Source organism: Chrysemys picta, chromosome 1 (genome assembly GCF_011386835.1).
Source record: "Chrysemys picta bellii isolate R12L10 chromosome 1, ASM1138683v2, whole genome shotgun sequence".
NCBI lineage: Eukaryota > Metazoa > Chordata > Testudines > Emydidae > Chrysemys > Chrysemys picta.
The window spans coordinates 237,908,815-237,930,112 of NC_088791.1; the positions used below are offsets into that span (position 1 = coordinate 237,908,815).

The 21,298-nt window shown below is 42.8% G+C and overlaps 1 protein-coding gene across 1 annotated transcript; it reads left to right on the forward strand.

The window, feature by feature from the left end:
- Nucleotides 1-17,273: 17,273 nt before the first annotated feature.
- NMS (neuromedin S) lies at nucleotides 17,274-20,954 on the forward strand. The gene is made up of 5 exons (XM_065597980.1): nucleotides 17,274-17,773; nucleotides 18,982-19,037; nucleotides 19,717-19,764; nucleotides 20,227-20,286; nucleotides 20,379-20,954. Exons 1-5 carry the CDS (start codon nucleotides 17,638-17,640, stop codon nucleotides 20,424-20,426), a joined length of 348 nt encoding a protein of 115 aa, XP_065454052.1. The 5' UTR covers nucleotides 17,274-17,637; the 3' UTR covers nucleotides 20,427-20,954.
- The last annotated feature ends 344 nt before the right edge of the window (nucleotides 20,955-21,298 follow it).

Here is a 21,298-nt window from a genome sequence, read left to right on the forward strand (position 1 = left end):
TTAGCCAGTTACTAAACCCGGGGTCGGCATCCTTTCAGAAGTGGTGTGCCGAGTCTTCATTTATTCACTCTGATTTAAGGCCAGTAATACATTTTAACGATTTTAGAAGGTCTCTTTCTATAAGTCTATAATATATAACTAAACTATTGTCTGTAAAGTAAATAAGGTTTTTAAAATGTTTCAGAAACTTAGTTTAAAATTAAATTAAAATGCAGAGGCCTCCAGACCAGTGGCCAGGCCCCGGGCAGTGTGAGTGCCACTGAAAATCAGCTCGCTTGCCGCCTTCGGCACGTGTGCCATAGGTTGCCTACCCCTGTACTAAACCATGAGAGGATCTTCCCTCTTATCCCAGGACTGCTTAGTTTGCTTAAGAGCCTTTGGTGAGGAACCTTGTTAAAGGCTTTCTGAAAGTCCAAGTACATGATATCTACTGGAACACTCTTTTCCACATGTTTGGTGGCCACCTCAAAGAATTCTAATAGACCAGTGAAAGCTCCAGCAAGGAGGAGGCAGAACCCTCTTTCAGTACAGCCATGATGCCCATAGTGCAAATGGCTCTGTTAGAGAAGTTTGATTTTAGTGACCCAGGCAGCTTCTAGTTTAATATACAAAGTACAAGAATAGCAGGCAAATGCCCTGATATTTGCCTTGGGTAATGCTGCTGCTCATACCCTACACCTCACTGATGGGGAAAAGAAAGAATATACCAAAATGAAAGAAGTTTTTGATGCCCACTTCATAGTGAGACAGAATCATAGGAGCTGACTTGTTTTTGCTGGGGCTAGGGTATGCTCTGCGAGCAGACCTCAGATACAAAATTCAGGGAGCCAGGAACCACTATGGCTGGTGGGTACTGACCCCCCCCTTTTTTTCCCCATGGGTGCTTGAGCCCCAGAGCATCCATGGAGTTGGTGCCTATGGACAGAATAATATATATGAAAGGGCCAGATTTAAACAAGAGGTGCCAGGAACAAAGGGAAACATCTGAGACTTATTACTGCCGTTCACAGTCTTGTTGAACATTGCAAATATGGAATGTTAAAAGAAGAACTAATAAGAGACAGGATAGTTGGCATAAGAGACACCAATGTATCAGCACGGCTTCAGTTAGACTCAGATCTCATGTTAGAAAAAGCTGTAGCATAAGTGAGAATGCAAGAAATCATAAAGAAACAGTAATGTGACTTACATGTTGGCAGCATAGGGGAGGCAGCATCAGACAATACTGCCACAATAAAGAGAAAAGACACAAATGCGAAAGGGGAAGTCAGACCAAATTTACAATATAAGAAACAGCACCCCATTAGAGAGTGGGTGACCAAAAAACCTCAATTGGGGGGAAGCTTGGAAAAGCTGTGGAAGATGTGGCAAGACACAAACCCATAGGTGGCAACTATGTCCAGCAAAAGAGGCAGAATGTAGGTGGTGTCACAAAATGGGACATTTTGCAGTAGAATGAAGGTCACCAAGAGTAGTGGAAACAATCCAAGAGAGAGCGTTATCATCAGATGACAAGGAGTCCATAGTTCTAGGACTATATTCTCAATAGAAGAGACATATTGGTATACAAGCATGAATCTAAACAGTTTAAACTTTAAATCTAAAACTGATACTGGGGAAGCAGTCACTGCAGTTCCAAAAGATTCTCTCTGTGTGTGTATATATTACACACACACACACACACACACACACACACACACCTGATCCTGGGGTGGAAATTTCCAAAGACCAAATCAATTTCTACGTTGGGCTAGTAACAATACATTACATGTTTATGGGCAGTTCCTTGGGAAACTGGAGAAAGGACAGAAAGTTTTTTGACAAATAATATATGTAATATAAGGAGTTACATCTCCCCTACTACGGTTGCCAGCAATACAAGGACTACCCCTATCAGAGAAACTGGAATGCATTTAATTGCCAAAAAGCAAACTATATATGTATCCACACATCTTCACCGGGCTAAGAAAGCTGTCAGGGGAGTACAAAATAAAACCAGTGCCATCAGTGACTCCCTTTGTTCTCACAACCCCACAGCAGAGCTCTAGATTCTTGCTAGGGAAAGCCAAAGAAGAATGAAAGAGAATGACAGATATTTCCCAAATAGAAGAACTCACTGACTGGTGTGTGGGGATGGTTGTAGTTCTGAAGCCCAATGGCAAAATTTGCATTTGTGTGGACCTTACATAACTTAATAAAAGCATGTGCAGAGAAAGACATGCATCCCACAGTTGACAAGACACTAATTCAGTTATCGGAGACCAAAGTGTTCTTAAAGTTAGATGTTACAGCAGGCTTCTGGCAAATTCCCCTTGCTGCAACATCTGTATTATTAACTACATTCATCACCCCATTTTGAAGGTTCTGTTTCAATTGGCTTCCATTCCTCATATCTTCAGCACCAAATATTTCCAGAAAAGAATTTCTCAGATCATAACAGGTTTGCCTGTTCTTTGCCATGCAGATGATCTGTTGGTATATGGCAGAGATAGAAATGAGCAGAATGAGTGACTCCATCCATCCCTTTTGAGATGCTTCCAAAAAGCCAGTCTCACTCTGAAAGAGAAATGTGAATTTGGAAAGGAGCAGATGAAATGTATAGGACACTGACAAAAGTTCCTCCTCTATCTTGGTGGGTCCTGCGCTTATTGGTGGATTTTCTTGCCTCAGATTCACCATGTGGGTTGGGGAACAGCCCAGAGACCTTCCCCTCTGGAAGAACCCACAGTCCATGTCAATTGGGAGGTTTGGGGGGAACCCAGGCCCGTCCTCTACTCCGGGTTCCAGCCCAGGGCCCTGTGGACTGCAGCTGTCTATAGTTCCTCCTGTAACGGCTGCATGACAGCTACAACTCCCTGGGCTACTTCCCCATGGCCTCCTCCAAACACTTTCCTTATTCTCACCACAGGACCTTCCTCCTGGTGTCTGATAATGCTTGTGCTCCTCAGTCCTCCAGCAGCACACCCTCTCACTCTCAGCTCCTTGCGCCTCTTGCTCCCAGCTCCTCACACTCTCACACTACAAACTGAAGTGAGCCCCTTTAAAACCCAGGTGCCCTGATTATCCTGCCTTAATTGATTCTAGCAGCTTCTTCTTAATTGGCTTCAGGTGTCCTAATTAGCTTGCCTGCCTTAACTGGTTCTAGCAGGTTCCTGATTACTCTAGTGCAGCCCCTTCTCTGGTCACTCAGGGAACAGAAAACTACTCATCCAGTGACCAGTATATTTGCCCTCTACCAGACTCCTGTACCCCACTGTTCTGGATCTGTCACAACACATAATGAGCAAACAGGGAATTCAGCTGGATTCAGATAAACTGAAGGCATTACTCACCTTACCCGAACTCAAAGATGTTTCTGCTGTAAGAAGATTGCTGGGCATGACAAATCACTTTGGGAAGTTCTTACCACATTTGGCTCATCAAACACCACCTTTAAGAGATCTCCTTAAATGGTCACAATATGTGGATCTGGGCAAGTCCACAATAAAACACATTTAATAAAATAGAAGAACTAGTGATATCTCCACCTGGTTTGGCATGACACTCGGAAAACAATAGCAGTAGATGCAGCTTCAATTGGTGTAGGAGTGACACTCACACAAGAGGAGGAGGACATCAGAGAGCTGTTGCAGTCTCATCAAGAAGCATCTCAGAAACCAAGCAGGAGTACACTCAAGTGGAAAAGGAAGCTCTATCAGTCACTTGGGCCTGCCAATGGTTCAGGGCATATCTGTTTGGCTTAGATTTTAACATGGAAACAGACCACAAGCCTTAGTGGCATTACTGAGTGCAAAACAAATGGATGACCTTCACCTAGGATTCAAAGTGGAGACTCTAAAAGGACTTCTCCATTGGAATTGGGTTCATCTTCAATATTTCCCTACACAACAGAGAGAATCTAGGCTCTTCAGGTACTCTGTCAGGAAACAAGTACATCTTTAAGGAATTTGAAGTTATTTTGAATCATTGTGTGTATATACATTGGTTTATAATACAAGTTTTATTTTTTTATTATAAAGAAAGGGAGACAAGGAGTGGTTATAGGTCAGTTGGAAGAATTAGATTTTATTCCATAAATGTTGATTTTTACAGTACACACAACAATCTATGAAAAAGTATTTCTATAGATAACAATCAAAGTTGACAGATAGGCAAAGAAAAAAAAGTGCTCCTTGAAAAATTATTAGAGTTTGATTTAAGGATATTTTGACATGTGATGTTGACAATTTGTGTTTAAAAGTTATAAATATTTAACTTTTTTGAATCTCAGCGCCTGTCATTATATTATTATCTGACTTTCCCCACTGTCTGACAACAATTTCCTGCAACTGTGAACATTCAAATAGATAAAAATAAAAACAAATACTTCAAACCCATAATTTTGCACTACTGTGAAAATTTAATTTGATAAACATCCAAAAAATGCTTAAAAATAAACATTGATAGTCTGTCAAAATGATCAAAAAATAAAAATAAAATTCTGCCAAACCTAATTAGCATTCCTGGTCCTCACAAGTTACCAGAAAGGACCAGAATGTGTTGCAGGGGGAAGCTTAATAAACATACAAACTTCCTAATCAAGGAATTCTCTAGTTAATGCCTAAAGTAGTGGTTCTCTGTGTTTACATCATCGCACTACACCTAACCTCTAATTTTGAATCAGTTAAAACCCATATCAGCTTTCCTATTATTTTTCTCTAGATTGTTGTCAGGCTAACTGGCTTATAGTTCCCTGGGTCATCCCTCTTGCCCTTTTGGAATATTGACACAACATAAGTAGTCTTTCAGTCTTCTGGAATTTCTTTGATATTCCAAGGTTTATTATAATTAATCAGGCTAGAGATCTCCTCAGCCAACTCTTTTAGGACTTTTGGATGCAAGTTACCAAGCCTGCTCATTTAAAAATGTTTATCCCAAGTGTGATGTTCCCCTGGTGTTATCTGGGCTGGTGATCTGCTAGGTCACTCGAATCCTCGACTCTGGGAGCCAGCCTTATCCTGCACTGCTGTGAGAACCCCCACTCCTGGGCTGTTCACGTACAGCCTCTAGCATGTAAGCTGCTTGGATTGTGCAACTGAATGAAACTAGCTAATATCTCCAGTCCAAGACACAACCCTAGGAACCTCTGTCTTGCAGTATCCAGTTATGCCCGCTGGATGCTGCAAGTGCAAGCTTATATGAATTTGTCAATTTAACAATGAAATTGATATGCATCAGGCTTGTTATCCCAAGGGGAGTCTCTGACATGCTTCAAAACAAACGCACTGCTTCAGGTAGAACAAACAAACATATTTATTAACTATAAAAGATAGATTTTAAGTGATTATAAGTCAAAGCACAACAAGTCGGATTTGGTCAAATGAAATAAAAGCAAAACACATTCTAAACTGATCTTAACAATTTCAGTGCCCTTACAAACTTAGATGCTTCTCACCACAGGCTGGCTGGTTGCCCTTCAGCCAGGCTCTCCCCTTTGATCAGCGCTTCAGTCGCTTGGTGGTGGTGTCTGTAGATGGAGGTGGAAGAGAGAGGAAGAGCATGGCAAACATCTCTCCCTTTTATCATGTTCTTTCTTCCTTCTTGGCTTTGCCACCCCCCTTCAGGGTTAGGTAAGCATTACCTCATCGTAGTCCCTGTCTGACCAAGGGAAAGGGGTGACTCACTCGAGAGTCCAACAGATCCTTTGTTGCTGCCTAGGCCAGTGTTTGCCTGGGCTTGTTTTAAGCCACGAGGACACATTTTCAGCCTCATAACTATATACATGAAATTACAACCGATAACATTACTCTAACAACAATGCTTAGTGCATCATGAGCCTTCCGAAGACACCCAACATAACAAACTTTGCATTAGATACCACACAATCATATTATAAGGATGAACATGGGGGTGCAGGGTGCTCCCCTGAGATACAGAGTGTCACACCAAGTATATGTTATTCAACATCCTCCTTAGTTACTAGAAGACTGGAAAGTACTTCATTATCCTCATGTGATACAAGTACATCATTCTCCTTCTTTCCAAATACAGAACAGTCATATCTATTGAACACTTCTGCCAATTCTGTATCATTATCAACAGTTTTATTATCTCCATCTAGTAATGGGCTTATACCATTGCTGGGATTTCTTTTGTTCCTAATATACTTTAAAACCCTCTTTTTTATTGTGTGACCCCTTTGTCAGCAGAGGGTACCATAGTAGTTCATCAGCCATGGTAACTACATCAATGAAGCCAACTGACAACTCTCCAGCACCACCTACAACAAAGAACTCAAAGAAGACCCCACACCACAATTCACCCATGAATTTGAGGCTATCACGATTATGTCATGGAGGTCCCGGCAGTCACAGAATCATTTTCTGCCCTGCTCTCACAGCTCACAGCCCCCAACCTGGTGGGGAGAGGACCCCGCAGCTGCCCAGTCGCGGCAGGCGGCTGGCAGACCCTGCATCTGCCCAGTGGTGGTGGGTGGCCAGGGGACCCAGCGCAGCTGCCCAGCTACAGCAAGCAACTGGCAGACCCCGCGCAGCTGTCCAGTGGCGGCAGGCAGGTGGCGGGACCCCGTACCAGGCGGCAGGCGGCACGACCTGGGCAGTCGGCAGACCCTACACAGCTGCTCAGCCAGGGCCAGCGGCTGGGGGATCTTGCAGCTACCAGCTGCCTGGGCAAGGGGACCCCACATCAGCCCAGCCCCAAAGGCAGGGGGACCCTGGAGCTCCCATGCACCCCATTGGTGGGGGACCCAGGAGCCCCAGCAGCAGTGGGTGCTGAACCCACCTCTCTCTTTTGTCAGGGATACTTTTAGGGAAAGTCAGGGACAGGTCACAGGCTGCTGGGAATTTCTGTTTATTTCCAGTGACCTGTCAATGAGTTTTTCTAAAAATATCCATGACAAAAACTTAGTCTTAATCATCAAATCCTTCCCCACACAACTCCAGGAGAAACTCTACAACCTCACTCCCCATGAGCCCACCTCAGGTACCTTATAAATGCTTCCTGTAGCGAGGCGACGACTCACTGGCGCGGGGCCTCCTGCTGGTCGTCCTGGTAATTAGCTCTTCCAGCCCAGAGCGCCCTCTTCAGGCCGGTGTCTCGCCTGCCGCTGGCCCCCGTGTCCCTCCTGGACCCTGGTGCCCCCCTATGTCAGGGTTCTGCCCCCAGCAGTAACCCACAGTCTGCAGCTCCCCTCCCAGGGGAACCCCCAAACCTCTATCCCCACCTTGCATCAGTGGCTACTGCCAGTCATCATCTAGCTCCCGCTCACTGGGGCAGACTGCAGTCTGTAAACCACTCATCATTGGCAAGGGGTAGGACCAGCTGCCTCTGCCTATTCCCAGGCTGCCCCTCTGCAGCCCCAGTACCTTTCTGGGCCTTTACCAAGGCCTGCAACCTGGGGTTTACCAGGCTGGAGCTCCCCAGCTCCCTTTGCCCTTCCCCAGCACTGGTACACTTCAGGTACCTTCTCTCGGGCAGCTAGCCCTTCCCACTCCAGGGCTAGAGTGAGACTCCTCCAGCTCCTGGCCCTCAGCCCTCTTATAGGGCCAGCTGTGGCCTGATTGGGGCGTGGCCCCAGCTGTGGCTGCTTCTCCAATCAGCCTAGCTTTTCCCAGCCACAGCCTTCTCCAGGGCTGCTTTAACCCCTTCAGGGCAGGAGCAGGATGACCACTCCACTACACTTCCCAAGATACACAAACAAGGGAACCCAGGTAGACTCCATCATATCTGTCCATGGCATTCTTACTGGAGAAATTTCAGGACTCAGAAACCATCCTCAAACCACTCACCGCACAAATGGCCAGCTTCCTCCAGGACACAACCAGCTTCCTCCAGAAACTCTGCAACATTAACAATCTCCCCAGAACACCATCCTTGCCACCATGGATGTCATTTCTCTATAGACCAACATCCCTCACAATGACAGCATTGCTGCTACCTCAGCTATCTACAAGACAATGTACAACGCTCAGATATCCACCCCAAACACTTTGCCAAACTCATCCATTTCATCCTCACCCATAACAATTTTACATTCAACAACCATCATGGGATTGTCCAAATCATGGGAACTGCCATGAATAATAGGATGGCTCCCCAATATACCAGCCTTTTCATGGGCCATCTTGAAGAAGAATTTCAGGACAGATTCCTGAGATACCTAAGATACATCTACGATATTTTCATCCTCTGGAAGATGACCTAATCTCCCTCGAAGATTTCCACCGTAACTTTAACAACTACTACCCATCCATCAAACTCTCTCTAGAACATTCCTGCACCAGCATCAACTTCCTGGACACCATGATCAACTTCAGCAATGGAGCCCTACAGACAACTGTATACAAGAAACCCACCCATCACCACACTTACCTTTATAGCTTCAGTAAGCATCTCAAACACATCAAGAAATCTACAGCCAGGCATTCAGATTCCACAGAATATGCTTTAAGGAAACAGTCCGGAATACACATTTTAACACATTTAAAACCACCTTCACTAAACAAGGTCACTCCACCAGAGAAGTAGATCATATCAGGGAATGGGCCACCCAAATACCCCAAGAGAACTTGCTTCAATACGAAAAAAAACCCTTCAGCTGCATACCCCTACTTGTAACCTGCCAACCCACACTGGAATCCATATGGGGTATCATTAAACAATTACAACTCATACTTGATGGGGACAACATCCTGAAAGAAATCTTTTGCAAACCCCCTCTTCTGGCCTTCAAACAATCCCTTCAACCTCTCCAAGCTCATCAGAAGCAAGCTTCCCACAGACCAGAACACACCAACTCAAAGCAGCACTGGACCCGGCCATAACAAGATGCAAAACCTGTAGATATATCCCCACTGCTACAATGATCAATACCCACCCCCCAATATACCTTACAAGATCCATGGGTCCTACATATGCCTATCACAACATGTGGTGTACCTCAACCAGTGCACTATATGCCCCAGTAACACCCATGTGGGTGAAACCAGACAATCATTATGGTCTCAGATGAACTCACACACAAAAATGATAAAAGATAAAAACACCATACGACCTGTGGGTGAACATTTTTCGGAAAGTGATCCCGCTATATATGACCTCTCCGTCCTCATCATCAAAGGAAACTTGCACACCACCTTCAAAAGATGAGCTTGGGAGCTTAAATTCATAACTTTGCTAAACACTAAAAATAATGGTCTTAATAAAGACCCTGGATTTATGGTTTATTACAACAATCTGGAACCCACTAACCCCCTTTTTTTTGTCCTGTGACAGCAGGGATATTGATGGGCCACTTTACCTTGACTGGTCTCTTAGACTATATGTTAACTATGTATGCTAAACAATCTGTTCTATCTTGTATTTAGCTGTGATACTCTGATTACGTTTCACAGTCCTGAAAAAGTGCTTTGTGTAGATCAAATCATGTCTCCTTTGCCATCAGTGATCCAATAAAAGATCTTACCTCACTCACCTTCTGTCCACCTGAAGGGTGAAATTCATGGACCACCATGAACAGGGGATTGGAGGGGATAAGAGCTATCCCAGCTCACAGTGAGCAGAACAGCTGCAGGGCCCCTCCAGTAGTGCTGTGCCAGCCTCAGGGCTGAAGCAGAGGCCCTTGAACTCTGCACACCCATATGCAGAGGTGTGAGGAACTGGGTCCATGCAAATACAGAGCACACCCCGTCCCCATTTGATGACAAACTCCTAGCCTAGTTAGAGATGGGATATGCTATGATCAGAGGATGCGGCGTTCTTGGTGACTGCTCTGCAGCTACCATTCCTGCAGCCGAAGCAGAACCGCAGTCCCACTGTAATGGGAGCCTTCCACAGCCCCTACACCGCTAGGCAAATGTCACATAAAATTAAGTGAAGTTGAAGTCACAAATTGCTCCAATAGATTTCAGGAGACTCACTCCCATTACAGAAATTTTTTAGTCCATTGTAATCTATTTCCACTGTGCTAATTTCCTTGGAATGCAGCAATTAACCTAGGCGGTGTAAATGGCTGCATTCCACAGGAATATCATTTCTCTGCCTCTAGTTGAACGGAAGAGAAAAAAAATGGCCTTTACTCAGGAGAAGGCACACAGAGAAAACCTAAACTCCCTGTCTGGCTACAAGTGCTCTTAGCAGTATTTACTCTCTTATGATGGACTCCTGCATTTGTTATGCTCCATATTAATATCTGATATGCTGCACTGATCCATTAAGTGCTAGATAGGTACCAGATATGCTGTGTAAATGTCTGTAAGACAAACATACCTATTTACATTGGTACCTGAGTGAATTAAGGCAGAACTTCCTAGTGCAGGATTTTCTTTTATCCCACTATTTTTTTCTCATTGCTTAAAATTATTTGTGAAACATCTAATCTCTATACATACTCATCAGGGGCTGCAGTTTGACTATAAATGTTCATTTTGGATTGAAACTTGGCATACACAAGATACAGCCCGGGAGGAAGTGTTGTTCTGTATTCATCATATATTGCTCATATCCATTCAGCATATGAACAGTTATGAATGTATGAGAATAAGGCACAAGATATGACTACATTTTAAGTGAGTGCCTTGACAAGAAGACTGCATGGTTCAGTGGTACGGCTATTAGGCTGGGAGAAAAGAGACATGGCTGTATTCCCAGCTCAACCACAGATCTCGAGTATGACTGTAGGTAAGTCGCTTTGCCCTTGTTTATCCTCCCACTCTTTATCTGTCTTTCCTATTTAGACTGCAAATGCTTTTGGACAGAGTGTATCTTACGTTTGTACATAGTGTGTTATTTTATATGTATTACAGTAGTGCCTAGCCCCATTGTGCAAGTGTGATACAAATAATAAATATTAATAATTGTTCTGTAAAAAGCAACCCCATACATATAGCTTTTCAAAAGGACCACTTCCTAAACTGACATTGTGACCAATTAGAGCTGGTCAAAACCAGGGAAACATGTTTCTTGAAAAATGTTGAAAGAAACATTTTGTTTGTTTCTTCAAAATGTTTCATGATATTTTTCATTAAAAAAATTCAAAACAAGATTTTTTGAAACTTTTTCCATTTTTTTAAATGTGTTTTGTTGGGGGGAAACCTACTCACTTTCTTTATTTACATACACACACACACACACACACACACACTTTTTTCCCAGTAGAAAGAGAGAATGTTTGTGTATGTGTGTGTATGTGTGTATACACACTAGATAGATAGATAGATAGATAGATATGTGAGAGAAAGTGGAATTTTTCGTCCCCCCAATAATTTTTGTTTAGGAATTTTGTCGATTTTGTCAAATGTTGCAGGAAAATTCAAGTTTTCCTGCAACATTTTTTGTTTTAGTCAAAATGCCATTTTTCATCTAAAAACTTTAGCAACATTTTGACTGACTCTACTTCCAACCCTTTAAAAAAAGCTATAAGTTAGAATAGGAAAGACTGAAACAAATAGGAAACTGTCCTATTCAGTCTCTCCATAAATAAGTCTGTACTCCGGCGCTTATCTGAAAAATCGTAGTTTTAATTTAACCAAGGGAAGTGGTGATAATCAGGATCATGCCTTTAGAAGGACCTCCCCATATATCCTTCCTAACAGCATCCTAGGTCCTTTTCCTATAAGAGGGATTTAAGTCCATGCCTAAGTCCTGGCCTATATTAGAAAATTTTACCATCATAGTTATGTTGGTTAGGGCTGGGGGGGGGAATCACACCCCTAAATTGATATAGTTATGCTGGCAAAAGCCCTGGTGTAAACACAGTTATACTGGCATAAAAGTGCTTTGTGGTATAACTTATTCTGTCTGGTGAACTGGTGGCAGATGTGATGGTAAAACTCACTCTTTCGGGCCTCTCGTTTTTCAGCTGGCAGTTGTTGTCGTCAGACAGCTTGGTGCCATTCTCCCCCCCCCCCCCCAAGTCTTTTCTTTTAAGGTGCCGCAAAAAGAATGTTCAGTTTAATAGCACATCCTCTTGTTATTTAGTCCCCCAATTTCTGACACACCAATTTTGGTACATTGATTTCTCATCCCCCACTTTTCTTGTTCACTTGACATGATCTTATAAAACAATCCTTGAGTTATATCCATGATGCTGGGGACTTAGGCAAACTCTAGGTCTATATATCAACTAAGAGTCTGTCAGGCTTAATGCTGGCTGGTAGAACATTATTACAATTAAGTTGCTAAAATTGCAGTAAAATCTGTAGTGTTTTTCACATCTGTACATTTGTGCTACATAACTCACATGGCTGGGACAGACCCCATGACAACAAGAGCCATTAATCATTGCTGAGTTTTGCTGATAGAGATGATTACACCCCTTAAAGGAGAGAGTGATCTCTTAATACCCAGTAAAAATCAACATGTCCAGAGGAAACTCCTTGTTTCTCAATACAACAGGTAGAAACCAGTTTATGGGACAATGGAGAAGGGGCCACTCCCACCCAAGGATGAGTTACAAAGTATTACATCATGGACCCTCCTCCCCCTTCACCACTGCATCCACGAGCCCTAGGGTCAGAACAGTCACATGGCCAGGTTTTCGGATAAAAGCTGCCTACTGAAAGGAAACAAGGTTCTTTTTACCAGACTGGATCCTAAGAAGCAAGGACTTTGCCAGGTAAAGGACCCAGAGCTGTCACAACTGGGATAAGCCTCAGAAGCTGAACCTGTAAGGTTTTGTAGCGTTGAATTTTTATGAGATAATAAGATAAGTTTACGTCTTTGTCTGTATTTTTAACATTGGGCAAATCTCTCTTGCTTCATTTTCATTTAATTAATAAAGCCAACATAAGTTTATTACAGGATCAGACTGAGCACTGCCTGGGTGGGTAAAGGAGGAAGATCTAAGGAGGAACTGACCCTTGGTATGAGTCTGGTCCTTTTGGAACAGAGGAAGTTGGATTTTCTGGGACGTTATGGTAAAAGATCCTAATATCACAGGCTCCACTTACTTGGTGTCAAGAGAGAGTGGAGATCCCAAGGGGACTGTTTAAACTCTATATTGAGGCTGGCAAAAGCCTAGGGGGTTAATAAGCAGTGTTGTTAGCTGCCATGTCTAAGGAGCTTGACCCACAGCTGGCACTGGATTAACTTTACTCTTACTGAACAGCCTGCCCTTAAGTGGAGCCCACCATCTTGAGATAAAAATGCCTGCTGATATTGTGTTTGGGTTAATTTAGTCTTTTCTGTCTAACTTTCATTGCAGAGACCATTTACAAACTGCAAATCAGCTCTCCTCTTTGCTTCTGTCTCAGTCAAATTTCTCCATATTCTTCAATTATTAGTCACATGTTTTTGTTCAGAAATCCTGGGTGCTAAAATGCTACTGAGACTAGCTATATCCCAAACTTATTGACACCCACACATAATTCTTCTGCTTCTCAGCACTTCAACGAAGCTCCTTCTTTCCCTTGTCTGTACATATGCATGTGTGTAGCGGAGGACGGGGGAATTATTAACTTTAATCCTCATGCCTCTCTTTCTCCTAGTGCAGGGAGTTCAGGACCTCCAAGCAGGGATTTCATTTGTACAGTAAAATTACAGCTCATTAAATTGGCTTGGCACTGATAAATCCATTGGCGATGCTGTATATTAAGCTAACACCATTGAAATGAAATATACAGAAGGAGAAAAACAATTCTGGTTTAAGGAAAGAGAATGTTTTAATAATTTGCCATGTGGTAAGTTTTTTGTGTTCTGTTCTTTAAATAGATGCACTCATGCTGCCCCGCTCATTATAATACTTCCATTGAGACACTACCATCCTGAGTGTTGTGACTGAAGTTTTTAATAACTAAGCTTATAACTAAGTACCTAATTTTAGCAAGGTACTTAAGCATGTGCCTAACTTTAAGCACACGAGTAACCTCATGGACTTCAATGGGCTATTCATGTACTTGAAGTTAGGCAGTGTGTAAGTACTTTGCTGAATTGGGACTATAATTAGTTGGCCAAATTAGGAGGTCTAATAGTTGAGATAGTAACTCCTGCCTGAAGAAGAATACAGTACATAGCCTGCACATTGCTTAACAAACGGGAAAATCCAAATGAGTGAAGAATCAGGCCCAGTAACTTTGGGATGGTCCCTAAAACTAAATTATGTTGTACGTGACTCAGCTTAGAAGAACATAACATCAATCAAACCAAGTAAGCTCTTAACAGTTTTCTAATTTACAATTAATTCAGTAGTTAATTGAACACTGATTCCAGAACACAGCTTTACAAAACGCATGTTCCTGTAGCCAAAGGGTGAGCGTGGTTCAAATCCTCCATTACATGACAAGAGAAACACAAGGTGAACGATAACTTTTATTTCTGGCAAAGGAAAAATGTCAAAGGAAAGAGCAGACAATTAATTTTAATATGGACAACACATCCTTCCACATTTACCAGGCCTGGTTTAGCAAGATGTTACTCCTCTTTCATGCTAGGGTGACTCCATTAAATTGCAATGACATTACACCAGAATAAAACTGGCATAAAGCTCAGACTGCCTCCTCTCAACAGCAACTCCAACCTCGTCCTGCTGTGAAAAAAAATCTCTTCCTACTTTGATGACAAGGATTAACAAATCCAAGCAGGCACTTGAATCCAGAATTGTACAGACCTTACCAGAAAAGCAACACACACAGTTTGCAAAAAGAGGTACTAGAATCCAGGGGTGGCAGAACTGGGCTCTGTGTGCCCCCTCAATGGGAATATTGGGGGGTAGATCTGTGTTTCCATTCCTCACCAGTTCTGCCCCCACAACGTCTGGCAGAGGTGAGAGCAGATAAGTACCTGGCTATGTTCTCCACGTGTGGGTGTGGGGCAGGAGGGGGGGAAAATGCAAGCAAAACCCGGAGGAGGCATTGCAGCCATCACTGGCCTGTGGCACAGATGAGATCAAGGTGGCTGCTGTAGACCAGGTAGGACTCCTGGACCAGCCCAGTTCCATCTTTCAGCCACTTCCAGTCCCTGCAGAGACACCTGGCCTTGGGAAGGAGCAGGAGCTTGTGTGCCAGCTGTTCGGGTGGGGCAGGTGATAGGACAAGGAAACTGGCCTCTCGGTGGGAGACATCAGTGCTCAGGGCTGTAGGAACAGCAGTAAGAACTTCCCATCCTGGAGCCGATCCCTCCCTACACAGTCTATAGCTCCCATGCTCCCCCTCCTATCCTTCTGTCCTTCCTGCTAGACTCATTGAAAGAAGTGTAGCCTAGGAGCTAGGGTGCTTAACTAGGACTCAGAAGACCTGGGTTCTATTCTTGGCACTACATCTACCCTGTTGGGTGACTTTGAGCGAGTCATTTCACTTCTCTGTGCTTATGTTTCCCTATCAATAAAATGGGAATAGTGGTACTGACATCCTTGGTAACGTACTCAGAGAACCAGCACTATTGAAGAGCTAGGCATTCTTATTATTAAGCCAGTACTCCCACCTGTGACCTGGACCCATGCCTCTTCCTGGTGGTCAAAGCCATTGAGGAATGTGTTGGCCCAATGCTATCAGAAACAGACATTCTAATCCCCCATGCAGGAATCATGCAGCAATCTTTCTCTTGTCCTCCAAAGAGAACAAAAATCAACACTCTGTGCCAACAACCTCATCCAGTACCATCCAGTCTTGGATCTCCCATTTCTAGTCAAGGTGATAAAGATGATGATAGTAGACCAACTTCAACAACATCTGACCTCCACTGATATCCCAGATTCCTTCAAGCCAGATTACTGTACCAAAATAGCTGTGGAGTAGCAAAAGTGCAATAATCTCTCATCACAATGGACGGAGGTGAAACAACTATGTTGAGGCTGCTGATTCTACCACTGGTTTTTACCACAAGGTACTGCTGCCCTGTCTGTTTGTCCTGACAGGAACAGAATCATGCTGCTTTGGCTAATCTAATTCTTTTCTCACAGAAAGCAACTGCTCCTCCTTGCTGTCAGTTGTGGCCTGTGGAGTGTCGATGTACAACCATTGAGGGACATAGTGAGACAACATGGGCTGCAATGCCAGTTATGTATCAATGACATACTGCTCTTCATGCCTTTCATATCTTGCATAGACAGTGTGGCCTCCCAAATATCTCAAAATATGGTGGAAATTGGAGCCTGCATGGTGGAAACTGGAGACTGTTGAACAGTTGGCTCAAACAACCCAGGAAGGCTGGAAAGGGGGAAATGCTTTGAGGAACGGGGCAGCTATACCAGCTACCCCCTCAATTAAGCATATTTGCTCTCGCAAGAAATGCTTCTTCTTTTGCAACCCACCTCGGCAGCTACAATTGGCCAACATATCACAAATAATTCAGCCCATGTGCAAATTGGAGGGAACTGGGGAAAAAATAATTACGGCAGGAGGCCCAAAGCTTTAGAACACATTCTCAAAGGAGATCAGAAGGAATCTACCTTTGCCATCTTCAGATGACAATGTAGAGCATTTCCCCCAAAGAACCAAAGCAGAATAAACCCTGGCAGCACACTTCAAAGTAGAACTCAGTGATTATAGCAGAATAGGATGAAGAATTACATGTCCCTTCTGAACTGATCCCAGCATTTTCTACAACACATGAAGATACTATGATGTACGGTATTTAGAAATGCCGCCCTACAGCTAGACAGAGTAATGGAAAGGAATTCTTATTTCAAGTGATGGCCTACTTAATAAAACTGACAAATAAGACAATAATTGTCTTCTATGAAATTTCCCATTCTTTTAAATGAAAAAGCAGACTTTATTTTCCAGGGTGTCACAAGTAGAAATATTTCCCAGGGATTATTAAATCATAGTGTACAACAGTGTCTTCTATTTTAAGGGGGTTGGCCTCTCTCACTTGAAATGCTTCTTTTTGCTTCATATTTCCATATTATTGATAAGCTAGGGTTTTGAAATGGTTTCAATAAATTCATTCCTAATCATTGGGCTTCCTGGGGTTCCTAATGAACAGTCACTAGATTTAAGTATTGCATCCATAGCTATTTCATGCCTAGTTTTTATGAAATTTTCAGTCTTGTTAAAAAAATTAATCAAAGAACTGGAAAATGATTGCAGTTTACTTTTCCTAGCAAACTTTCACTGAACTCTGATTCTACAGTAAGACCGACCAGTTTGCATGTAATGATGAGAACATGTTTGTGATGCAGCCGTAATGTAACTATGTTGAAGCTGCTCATTCTACCACTGGTTTTTACCACAAGGTACTGCTGCCCTGCCTGTGTGTCCTGACAGGAACAGAATCATGCTACTTTGGCTAATCTAATTCCTTTCTCACAGAAAGCAACTGCTCCTCCTTGCTGTCAGTTCTGGCCTGTGGAGTGTCGATGTACAACCTGTCTGTAGTACAGCCTGTTTGCATGAGAGCAGTTTTCATGTAAAGCCTTTTTTATACAGAGAGAGGCAATGCGGATTCTAAACTTCTCCATTCTGTGTTCTTGGAGTCTTGACTAATGGCTGAGGTCGAGTTGCAGAGAGCGTTGATTTGAGAGATATTGCTGCATAAATAAAAGCACAGCGTGACACTTATGACTGAGAAAACCAGGCCCATGCACAGTGCTGATTGGCTCCCCTCGCAATGGGATACAACTTGTTACAAATACACGTCTCCAGTTTGGGCCAGTCGCCCACAGGCTGAGCATCCACCTTGCCATCTGAAGTCTGATGTGAAATGCTCAGGTCCTGGCAGAACAACCAAAGTCTGTCCCTAGCTGGAAGGAACCGGTGGCTGAAAATGAAACAACATCCTTCCCCCTTCCCTTTGATCTTCGCTCTCTACTGCTTCTGTGCTCTACAGTTCACCTCAGGTAAGACCCGATCTATCCCCATAACTGCCTCCTACGTACCTGATCTATGTGGATAAAGAATAGTCGCTAGAACAGAACTAATACAGAAAACTTAACTAGTTCTCTCTCCCTCCCTCACACTCCTGGCTTTGCTTTGCAGTTCGGAGAAGCTAGGCTCGCTTCAGACTCGGAGAACACCTGTTCCAAACTAATTTGAACCTGATCTCTAACATTAAGCTCTTCCAAGGAGCAGAACGTGCTGGGATGAAGGCTGCAAATAGTTTAAACAAAGGACCTGGCTATTGGCGTCCTTCCTCCCAAACCATCAGCAGCAAAAGACCGAAGGGCTGCTACAGTTTTTAAGACTAGACAGTGCTCATTTGAAGGGGGCAGCAGGGCAGGAGGGGGCTGGGTGACATGCCCCTTACTTGATGAACGGGGGGGCTCTTAGTAGGTGCACAATAGGTTCTTATCAAAGTGACCGGGACAAGTGACTTGAACATGAGAAATGGACATTTTCAATAAGCCCCGGGGGATTGGTGGGCAAAGAGGGAATGAATATAGCCCTGGGACCAGAGCCTCAGCGGAGCTACCCCCATTGACACCAGCTGTCAGTGCTAAGGGCGGACAAGAGGCTAAAGCGAGCAGGGAAAGTTTGAGGAAGAGAAGGCTGGGGACTGCCTCTTCTGCCGGCGTCTCTGTCCAGGGTGCTGAAGGGGGGCGGGATCTGCTCTCGGCTGCGCGCTCGGGGCATGCACGGGACCCCGCTGATGTGCCCGGTGGTGGGCACAGAGAACTGGGGGATTCGGCATCACAGCACATCCTGGGAGCAGTTCGGAGGCGTGTGTGTGTACACTCCGGATAGGCGTGGGGGCTGCCCATCCCGACATCTAGATCTGCCCCTGTAATGCACGCCAGCCGAGGGGGGGGGGGCGTTGTTGGGTTATTTTTTGCTCTAGAGTTTCACATTGGAAGGATACTTTTTTTTTGCTCTTCGTTGAAAAATATTTTTTAAAAGAACAAAGCCAAGCACCCCTGTTAAGCCCTCTCTCTGTCTTAGTGTTTTAACCCGGCTCGGGTTTCATTTGTACCGGAGTTGTGGACCCGTTATAGCTTCCTCGTGGTCTTGGAGAATCCGCTCCCTGAATTTGTACTATGGTAGCTTTCAAATGAAGGGCACAGTCACCCTTTTAGTGGAAATAATATTTGTGAATGCTTTATCTCAATAGGGTTTCCTCAGCCTGTCTCCCGTTCTATGGATGCGCCAGACATTCCTAAAAGCGAGGTACGAAACATTTTCATAACATGGCAATCATAAACTGGAAGCATGTTCATAACAGTGCAGGGGACACTGAAACACGGCTGAATTACCATTAGGGAATGAGAAACCGAATACACGTGATCATTTTCCGGTTAGCCAGTGGCTAAGGATGCATTATTAAAAACTCTTTGCTACCCTTTCTAACAACACACACATAAATATGCAGAGTGGAATAATTCAGGAGCGGGTCTAGGGCTCACCAATGCCTTTTGTAGGTCATTGACTATGCTGCAATTCTGAGAGAGAAACAAGTTTGGTATCACTTATATGGGTTTTACAAAGAAAATAAACAAGCAAATAGGACACTAAACAAATATATTACTGACTAATTTACTTACAATTTCGCTAAACTAATTGAAAATATAAGACAATGCAATGATCAAATCTAGGTTACAGTTGAGGTTGAATTAATAAATCAATGAATTAACAATAACATGAAATGGGGGAATGTCCACTCGATCATCTCCCAGTTAGCGTATGTCTATAAAGCAACATTTTGCTGCCCATTTTAACAAAATACACACATTAAGAGTATCTGAGCTGGGAAAGGCCTTGGTAGAATATTACCAATGCTCAATTTTCTCACGCTAAAATACGGGTTTAAGTGTATAACTGATCTTAATGTCTAATCTTTATTTTTAAGCTGGCACTGTGTTTCAGTCAGTGGACAGAACTGTCTAATCAACCCCAGGTAAATGGACTTAATAATTTATTGAACTGACTCTACTCTTCCAGGTACATTGGCTATCCCATAACAATTAAAATTAGTATCTGAAATGATAAATATAAATGCCTCTTCCATCTCCTCCAAGGTGTTGAATACTCAGCTGTAATGATGTAAATGGTTCTGCTGGCTTATGTTCTATTTTCCCATAGTGTCATTTAGTGAAATTCGATTGTAAGTATTTGTTTTGTATGCAGCATATGATTATGCTGACATAATTAATGTACTAATAACTTTTTCCTGATATAAAATATTATGTAATTTTTATATCTGGTAGCTGCAGAAAGATTTACTCTGGAATAATGCCATTGGCTTCAGAATTACTCATGATTTAAACTGTTGGCGATGAAAATTAGGCTTCTTACCTCAAAAGTCATGTACAAAACATACCATAAATGAATGTATGTTTAAAAAATTATTTTTTTTTAGATCTCCAGTAAAGTAATGGATCTTTGTAATGCTATTTTTAATAGCATGCAGATAGAGGAGGTAAGGTCTAATGATTTTCTTTCCTTGAAGAAAACTTTCCCAACATTTTGTCCAACCAAACAGAGTTTGACTATCATCATTATCTTTACTAGGAAAACAATGAGGACATATATAAAAGAGTAAGTATTTTTCCATCTTAGTAATATATGCATATGACTTCAACCCTTAAATTCGATAAGACTGTATACTAAAATTGCTCTTTTTATGCAGTTTTTATTTCACTACTCCAGAGTTCAAGAACCAACATATCCACTTAAAACTGGGGTCAGTATTTTAACATAATCATCACTTTTGCATAGCATAACTATGTGAACAAGATGCTTACTAAGTCTATGATTCAGCAATGTACTTAAGCATATGCCTAACTTTCAGCATGTGAGTAGAGTCATTGATTTCAGCAGGGGTGTCTCACGTGCTTAAGTACCTTGCTCAAACATCTATAGAAGTTCAGGCCTCAACTGAGGCCCTAAACTCATGTTGATTGTAGTCAATGTCATGATCAGCCCACAAAGCCTTTTTTTCCTAGTGCACCTTTTTGGTTAATGCTAACTATTCAAGAGGATTTACCCACAAAAATTACAGAGCTCCTTGAACCCTGTTTATATCTGAATGGCTTTAGTCAGAAAAGGATAAAATGCACCATGATTATGGAGTTTCAGACAATGTTTACTCAGATCACGTGCAATGACTTTAAAATAATTACAGGAAGTGTTCTTAAAAGGTGCTTCTCTATCTTTTCTATACTTTCTTGTCAGTTTCTTTACCTTCTAATTCTGAGCACATTTTTTTAAAAAATTGAATAAAAAAGCATTACAGTCTTTACATTGTATTCTAATTTACAGCCCTCCCCAAACAAAAGCAAAACAAAATAAAAACCAAACAAACATCTTTTAGACCTTGACTGTGTAGTAAATATATTTAATACAATGTTAGCTAAACCACAAACCCACAAAATGCTGATTAGGGGTTCCCAAAGTCAGCTAGAAATTATGGGTGGAATCCTGATCCCATT